A 9,381-nucleotide genomic window follows, 5' to 3' on the forward strand; every position below is an offset into this window, starting at 1 on the left:
TGCTAAAAGTTAACCTTGTTTTCCACAGAACACTGGGAAGAATGCAGGAGTGCTATCAAGCTGTGTTTCCAGGGCAACCACCTATAGTAAAGAAAGGCCATATTGAACCCATTGACATTACTGTGGCTTCTCGAGGGTCGAATAAGAAGGTGCCAATTTCTTTCTCCAGTTTGGCTATTTCTGGATGAATGTGTTTGTTTGTACTGATATAGATTAATGACCTTGGTGCTTTTTATGAATTCTTAAGCATATCCCATACACTAAAATATTTAACACTTATCATACAGATAGTGTGGTAAAAAGCTTACATGCGCTCATTATGGGCATGAGTTTCATGGTACAGTCATCCACACATGGGAAAAAAAAAAACAGCAAAAAACAAACATAATACACACTGACAATATTAGTATAGTATTAATAATAGTATTTCCAGTCTCTTTTATGAGCTGCCTTCTAAAAAAAAAACAGTGACCACGTCCTTAGCAGGCCTTCCTTCTTCCAGTAGTTGTGTGAAAATACTTAGTTAAGCTCTGGTTATATAACCCACCACCCATCATCCCACAGTAGTAATATACCTGTACTTTTTTTGCCACCCCCCCCCCCCCCCCCTCCGCATCCATGTGCGTGTGCACGTGCACGAGAACGGACTTTTTGCACGTGCATGTGGGTTTGGGGGTCATATGAGTTTACATGTGTTTAATAGCGTATTATTTAATGAAACCATTATGTGTTTTAATTAAACTCTTTTTAAAGGATTGTATAGGTCTCAGAGTTCTGTTATTTAGACATAGATGATTTAATTTAACTACTTTAGGGGTATTTTAACTAGTTAGGAGCATTTTGCTTTTTCTTTAGTGCTATTTAGGAGCAAATAGTTTTCAAACAGAGGGCCGCAAATAACAGCTATCCCTTTAGAAATAAATAGGGTAGTCTTAGAAATAAAGACTACCCTATTTATTTCTTAGAAATAAACAGTGATACTTCTAAAAACCGTGTATTCCCACACAGCATTTAATTTAGCTAGTTTAGGAAGATTTCACTTTTCTAATAGTTTCACAGGCTAATAGTTTTAAAATAGAGCACCACAAACAACATGTATCCCTTTAGAAATAAACTGTGATACTTCTAAAAGTACATATTCACACTAGCGCTGTATCAACCCCAATGTGGCTTTAATGCAACTAGTCTTATAATTATCTACTAGTCTGCAACAGTTAGACTCGATGATTACACATAGATGATTTAACTACTTTAGGGGCATTTCACTTTTCTAAAAGTTTCACAGGCCAATAGTTTTAAATAGAGGGGGGTAATGACACCTACTGGGCTAGTCTAACACATGTACATATAAAACGGACTCCTTCACCATTTGGAGCATCAACAGAGCGACTTAAGGAACGCAGACACCTCTAAGGAGTGCAGGATGACATCTGTATCAACCATGACGAGCAGTCAGGACATCGCCCAAGCCACAGCCATACTAGGTACGTCTACAGGCACATGCCCCAGGGGCCCTCATCGCAAAAAGCAGCGCTGTGAAAACGCCGTAGATGGGACTGAATTTAAGCTAGAATATAGAGGCAGTAATGGGTATGTGTATACCGTTAAATATACCAACGGAGCAGTTATACTTCGTGTAGATTGTGGTGAGGGAGTGTTTTGGGGGGGAGACACAACGCATGTCTACTAGAAACTGGAAAGTCTTTCGCACAGTTGTTTGTGCGGACTTGGACAGTGTGGGATTCCCAGAGATGCTGTATGTTTCCCAGTGGAACAGTCCAACAGGCCCTGAACTTTACAGGGTCGAGGCTGATCGCTTCAACCGTAGCCCCGATGACTTTATTTTTCTCAGTGTATGTGATGACAGGGAAAGTCTTATTGCTGTCAGAGGGGTTGAAAACTGGAGGTTAAATCCTTACCCTCTGAGCATAGAAGAGCACGCTACATGGTTTAAGGACATGTTTTTTTTATACAGTGGTGCGACTGGAGACCTATGCTGCGTCTGTTTAGCCAGATTGACGACACCATCAAGAGGGTAGTCTCAACACTGCGTACGAGGGTATTAGAAAACGCCTTGTTTTTGATGATTTTGCGACTTGTCCGAAGACTGGTTTGCCTTCTACCCTGTGCAAACCTAAAATCATAAGGCCGTCTGACAACTAAATAAACAAAATGGTAGGTTTAGTTTGTGTGTGTGTGTGTGCGCGTGCGTATCTATGCAACAAAATATAACATCTTTTTATCGTTCTCATTTTTCAGAGGGAGACATGCAAGCATGGGACCTCACAGACTCCCCACCTCCACCAGCATTGCTAATCCAGACCCCACCAACTCCACCCCCCTCTCCACAATTGCTGCCGCAGGACCCTACAGGATCCGGTCTGTGTCAGGAAACCATTATCGACATCAAGCTTGCAACCCACCACTTGCTGATGTTGGCGCTAAATGACTTTCTACAGGATACATGCTACAGATGTCAAACAGCTCATCCCAGTCAGGTGCAACACAGCTGCTTGCACGAATTGTCCGAGTATTTCTTTGACACCTACTATGACGATGTGATGATAAGGCTTATGACAGACCGATTCATCCCTGCCATTCGACTGTTTGTACGCGCATACACAGTCGTTGGGACTGGAACACAATTCAGCAGGATTGCAGAACACACTGTTACGTCTCCCCGAGGGCAGGAGGGGATAACACAACAACTCCGGAAACTCAGTACAGGTGTTATGAAAAGGTGGTTTAATGGCAGCGCTCTCACAAAATAAACCCAGACTCAAACAACAAATGTGGGGGAAAAAGGGACAGTTAGGTTGTGCCAAAAAAAAAAAAAAAAAAAAAAAAACACCAAAAAGACAAAACCAAAACTTAGCTGAGCTGAGCTACTATCCTAGAAAAGCAACAAACAGGAGAGATAGACCCAAACCTCAACTTAAAACAAGCTCAAAATTACATGGGTGGCACCAACCTACTTACCTAGTGTTTCTAACACAAAGACTCTACGTGAGTAAGTGTATGGGGTCCCCAAACTTACCTAGTCCACTTTACTCCCACCACAATCATCAAACAAAAGAAAGACAGCAGGAAAACGTCACACATGTGTCAAACAATTCAAGGAGGGAAGAGAGCCGCGCCCAGCCACAGGTGAGTCTCCTTATCAAGGGTTTCACTCCTGGGTTGTCCAATCAGGGCCTCCCTCCTCTAATTAGTTGGACGTCACACAGATTGACATCAGCCTGCAGTCTGCGACCTAAGGGAATGGCAAACAAAAGGGGAGGGAAAGAACACATGCAGCCTGCAGACACGTAACACCCCCACCCTTACAAGTCCAAACAAACAGTTTGGATCCTTCAAACAAAAACAAAAACCCTAAACAGACTACAGGGTACGGGATAGTGCATCAGCCAGGACATTTTCTGTCCCCTTTTTATGGCAGATTTGAAGGTTGTACTCTTGAATGATTAAAGACCACCTCATAAGCCGACGATTGTTATTGTACATCCTTGAAAGGAAAACAAGCGGATTGTGGTCTGTAAAGACTTTTATGGGATCCCTGCTTAATCCGAGATAAACCTCAAAATGCTGCAGAGCCAGCAGAACGGCAAGGGTTTCTTGTTCGATGGTGGAATGCCTTCTCTGGGGAAGAGTGAACTTCTTTGAGAAGTAGCACACAGGGTGGTCGAGTCCATCCTGATCTTCCTGTAGAATGACAGCACCTGGACTGAGATCTAGTCACCCCACAAGCAGGAAGAATGTTAGTGTTTTCTTGCTGGCTAACTTTCAAGCCTGGGGGGCTTATCCAGCATCTCAGGGACAGGCATCACTTTTCCACCTGCTAAATCATTCCCTAGGATGAAATCAACCCCTTTTATTGGCAGCGAGGGGAGGACAGCGACCTTACCGACTCCACTGAACACAGGAAGTGACATGAACATGGTGCAAAGGCGCAGACACAAAAGTCATTCCAATACCCTGGGCCACAACACTTGACTGACAGGATGACTCAACAGAAAAAGGCAAAATACCCTCCCGAATGATGGACTGTGAACCACCCGTGTCTCGCAGCATTGTTACAGACTGGTCATTACCAGCACCACCCGTCAAAGAAACACATCCCTGTGTGATAAATGGTTTGAAACAAGGGTCTATTTCACTCTGAGATGTTTGGTTTCTGGGAGGCGACATGTTTTTAATCAAACCCACTCCCTTGGGTTGTGGCGGCGTGGTCTTATTTTTTAGTGCAAGGCAATCAGCAATGACATGACCTTTTTTGTGGCAATAGAAGCATTCACGTACCTCACGAGAGAGAAATGGTTGCTTAGCTCTGGCTTCAGGCTGACCCTGATCAGGCTTCAGTGAGCGTGTGATTAACACTTTATCTGAACGAGGGGGTGATGCAAACACATTTCTGTGAGTCAAAGTGAACTCATCAGCCAGAACGGCGGCTTTTGACAGTGAGGCAACCTTTTGCTCATTTAAAAACATTACAAGCTTCTCTGGTAATAGATTTTTAAAATCTTCCAACAGGACTAACTGACGAAGCGCTTCAAACTCTTTCTTCACCTCACTTGCCGTGCACCACTTGTCAAAAAGAACGGCTTTCTCACGCGCGAACTCTACATATGTGTGACCATCTGACTTCTTGTGATTCCTGAACTTTTGCCGGTAGGCCTCAGGCACAAGCTCATAAGCACGAAGGATGGACTCCTTCAGTACATCATATTTCATGCTGTTTTCGATAGAGAGAGTTGATACAACCTCCTGTGCTTTGCCCATTAGCTTGCATTGCAGCAGCACAGCCCACATTTCTTTTGGCCATTCTAATGCTGTTGCAATCCTTTCAAAAGCATTAAAGTAGGAATCGACTTCAGTCTCTCTAAATGTTGGCACCAAAGCAATATTTTTGCGCACATCAAACCTATAGGTGCTGCCAGATGAAGGCAAGGGTTCTGAAGTAACTGGTGAGCTGGGAGAAGACAGGCTTTGTGTAAGTCTCATAGCTTCCACCTCTAGCTGTTTCAACTTTACCTCCTTCTCAGCTTCAATTTCCAGCTGACGTATCCGAAGTTTGAAGTCAAGCTCGGCCTTACGTGTTTGCTCCCTTTCCTGCGCCTCCAGCCGAAGGCGAGCTAGACGCACCTTAAGTCTAGCATGTCCATTTGACCCACTGAAGTCCGGGGACAGAGGATCAAAGCGAGGTAGAGTGGGAGGAACCGTAGGCTCCACCTGGACTTTGGGGGGAGTAGCTATAGCACCATCCTCCGCCTTCAGAGGTGCGACACCTTGCCCGACAGAGAGAACGCTACTATCACACACATCAGAACCGGGCAAGATCTTCAACTCAACCAGACGTTGTAAGATAATGCCCTTGATTTCCTTCTTTGCACTATATTTCTTTACTGGAATATCAAAGTGTGCCGCAATACTCAATAAGTCGTCTTTGCGACATAACTCAAACCTCTCAGGACTCGGAGCACGAATAAAATCTTCTAAGTCGAAAGCCATACTTAATTACAAGGCAGTAACACTGTACCAAGCACCAGCGCTGTCTATAGCTCTGGGAAATATATCCCGGACGAGCCCCCACTTGTGTTACGTCTCCCCGAGGGCAGGAGGGGATAACACAACAACTCCGGAAACTCAGTACAGGTGTTATGAAAAGAAGGTTTAATGGCAGCGCTCTCACAAAATAAACAACCCAGACTCAAACAACAAATGTGGGGGAAAAAGGGACAGTTAGGTTGTGCCAAAAAAAAAAAACACCAAAAAGACAAAACCAAAACTTAGCTGAGCTGAGCTACTATCCTAGAAAAGCAACAAACAGGAGAGAAAGACCCTAAACCTCAACTTAAAACAAGCTCAAAATTACATGGGTGGCACCAACCTACTTACCTAGTGTTTCTAACACAAAGACTCTACGTGAGTAAGTGTATGGGGTCCCCAAACTTACCTAGTCCACTTTACTCCCACCACAATCATCAAACAAAAGAAAGACAGCAGGAAAACATCACACATGTGTCAAACAATTCAAGGAGGGAAGAGAGCCGCGCCCAGCCACAGGTGAGTCTCCTTATCAAGGGTTTCACTCCTGGATTGTCCAATCAGGGCCTCCCTCCTCTAATTAGTTGGACGTCACACAGATTGACATCAGCCTGCAGTCTGCGACCTAAGGGAATGGCAAACAAAAGGGGAGGGAAAGAAAACATGCAGCCTGCAGACACGTAACACACACCATGACTGAACTGAGATCATCACAACATATAGCATGCGCAATTAACGACAACATTGGGCTGCTGTTAGAATCAAGTCGTTATGCCCAGCTTGTTAAACCAGCCATGCTTTGCATGATTGGTAACTACTGGGCTGGGAGACACCTGGTTTAATGTATACTGTTCAGTATTCCTTGTCTGTGTGAATGAAATAAAAAGACGTGTTAACACCAACATTTTAGTCATTTGTGTCTTGCATACATCATGGAAAACACCTTGTATAAAATTTATCATGATCCGGCCCATCCTGCTGGCTTGGCCAGTTTAAATAAGCTCCATTTAGCTACCGCCAAGGCAACAGGGGTAAAACCCTCATTATCACAGGTCAAACATTATTTAGAACAAGATGACACTTACACACTCCATAAACCAGCTAGGATCCACTTTCCCAGAAACAGAGTATTGGTTAATGGAATCGACAAACAGTTTCAAGCCGATCTGGTTGATATGTCTGAATACATGGCAGATAATGACAGTGTTAGATACCTGCTAACATGTATAGATGTATTCTCAAAATATGCATGGGTTAGATGTCTCACAACCAAGACGGGCCCGGCCATAACAGCCGCATTTGAGGATATACTTACCGAGGGCAGGATCCCCATGAAACTACAAACAGATGAAGGCAAAGAATTTTATAATACACCCTTTAAACAGCTAATGAAGCGATATAACATCAAACATTTCTCAACAGCTAGTGAGGTTAAATCTAGTATTGTTGAAAGATTCAACCGCAGCTTCAAGGGTAGAATGTGGAAGTATTTAACATCCGTCAACTCAAGGAGATATGTACAAGTCATCCCTGAGCTCACACAGGCATGTAACAATGCTTATCACAGGTCTATCCAAATGGCTCTGGCAGAGGTAAATAAGGATAATGAGAAGCTGGTCCTTAACACCCTGTACAAAACCAAGCCTCAGAAGAAAGTGCATTTTAAATTTAATGTTGGCGACACCGTACGAATATCAAAACTGAGAGGAGTGTTTCGAAAAGGATACGAACAAACCTAAAAAGGATACGAACAAACACAACGACCGAGACTGTCCAAGCCGGGGCTCGAACCGGCAACCTTCCGATTACAAGGCGAACGCCTTGTAATCGGAAATCTAACCACTCGATAGGACCACCCTTTAATTTATTTTTTTTATTCTTTATTTTTTTCTTTAATGTACTATCACGCAGTGAAATGCCCGGTGTGTTCTTTTTAGGCGTGTGTTTTAAAAAACCAGAGTCTTCAGTCAGTGTGTGATCGGTTTTATACAAGGCAATGGTCTTACATACGCCGGTATTAGATATGGCCGATAACGGTATGTTTAAATCTGAAACAGCTTTTAAAAACTCTGTCCAGCCTATAGGTCTGAAACCTTCAGAAGGTGTGTGTGTGTGGTTGTGACTGCTTTAATCAGATCATAAATGTGTGAACCCGGTATCGTGTGTTTATCAACAACAATTTCGCCTTTGTCGTTGTAAGAAACCGTGTTTGGCGAACGGTTCAGAGCTGATAGAATGAGTTCTGCGTTCCTCCTACTCCTTTTAGGCATGTGTGTCAAAACACTCTGCAATAAAATCCTTCACCCCAGCATCGCTATAAACAGGAGGTGTGTCCGCAGGAGGGGTTTGCACATCTGTGTTAAGCTGTTCCAGTAGGGATAAAGACAATACACTCTTTTCACGGTCCCCTTGTCTCACAAGTGTTTGGAATCTTTGGAGAATATTGCCATATTTTTTAGCTTTCTCATATACATCTATGTCTGATTCTTGTAACACTTGAAGCATCTCCTTGTCCAAGTCTTTCTGAGCCTGTTGTCTGATGTTGCCTGTGTACTGCTGCGGTTGCTTCAATAAGTCCAACTGATGTTGGGGCACCAAAAACATCTTTTGCACATGTTCCATTTTCACCTGTTTGCTATCAGACTGGTTATGAAAGGGATTGCAGCCCCTAATAAGGGTAGTAAAAACCCACCAGATTGGTTGATTGTCTTTCTCTTTTTCAAAGTTTTGATCTTTTCTTCGGCAATCAGTCTGATTAGAGATTTTTTTCTTTTTTAGCTGTTTGTACTTCTGATTTGTCAGTGGACTGTTACCTTGCAATACGTTAAAGGCTATCTCATGCAATGCATTGATGAAATCCAAGCCTGCATTGCTAATAATAACTCTGCGTAGAGCCGGGGGAGACTTGTATATCAACTCCAACAGAGACAGATTCCTCCGCATGCGTGATGACATCCTTTCACCTCTTCACTGTTTTTTGTTTTGGGATATAAACAACCGGACGGTCTGACAGTAAATTTCTTCGGGGTCTTAAATAGTCCGGGGTCTTAGCTTTATAGTCTATTAAAACATACCCATGTGTTGTGGATGTGGCATCATTAAACGCTTCTATAAAATATTTAGTATTACCACACTGAAAAAAAAAGTTCTTTCAATTTACTTGATTTTATTGTGTACATCGGTCCCACATAATATGAATAAGTATGACTGACTTAATTTTCCACTTTCCAACAAGTAATAATTACTTGTAAAGCCAAAGTATTTCATTCACATTACCGTATTTCCCGGACTACAAAGCGCACCTGAATATTAGCCGCACAAGCTAAAATCAGGGGAAAATCCTGTTTTGTACATACATTAGCCGCACCTGACTAAAAGCCGCAGGTGTTTCAATGTTGACTTATCATATGTAAGAGAATATGCACAAAGGGAATTGTCAGGAAAGAGATGGCTGTTTGGAGACACACCCCTTTTATTAATATTTTGAAAAACAAGTTATGGGTACATATTTGCACATGTAGTACATAACAGTAACCTACAGCACACCAGAAAAATAGATTCGGACTACCTTTTAGGCTCAGGTGCAGTGACACGGCTTTAACAAGAAGAAAAGTCAGTCATTCACCATCTTTCTCTTCTTCCTGCGCTCTAAAACCACCAAAGTCCTCTTCTCCAATGTCGGAAACGAACAGGCTCAGGATGGCTTCGTCATCCACTCTCCGCTTCTCTCCTTCGTTATCACTTTCAAAACCAAAGAAATCCTCGTTGTCAGTGTCAGAGTCGAACACCCTCAGAAGGGCCGTGGCGGTGTCCTCCTCTCCATCATGCAGCAGTCCA

The 9,381-nt window shown here is 43.1% G+C and overlaps 1 protein-coding gene across 4 annotated transcripts in view; it reads left to right on the plus strand.

The window, feature by feature from the left end:
• Positions 1-9,381, plus strand: part of eif2d (eukaryotic translation initiation factor 2D) — a 45,916-nt gene that overhangs the window by 13,589 nt on the left and 22,946 nt on the right. Inside the window, exons 13-15 of one of the 4 annotated variants that reach the window (XM_026153553.1) lie at positions 29-149; positions 1,976-2,175; positions 2,260-2,296. In XM_026153553.1, coding sequence (XP_026009338.1) covers positions 29-149; positions 1,976-2,146 — 292 coding nt within the window. In that variant the 3' untranslated portion in view covers positions 2,147-2,175; positions 2,260-2,296. The other 3 variants (XM_026153554.1, XM_026153552.1, XM_026153551.1) reach the window with 3 other exon arrangements.

Source organism: Astatotilapia calliptera, chromosome 20 (genome assembly GCF_900246225.1).
Source record: "Astatotilapia calliptera chromosome 20, fAstCal1.2, whole genome shotgun sequence".
Taxonomy (NCBI): domain Eukaryota; kingdom Metazoa; phylum Chordata; class Actinopteri; order Cichliformes; family Cichlidae; genus Astatotilapia; species Astatotilapia calliptera.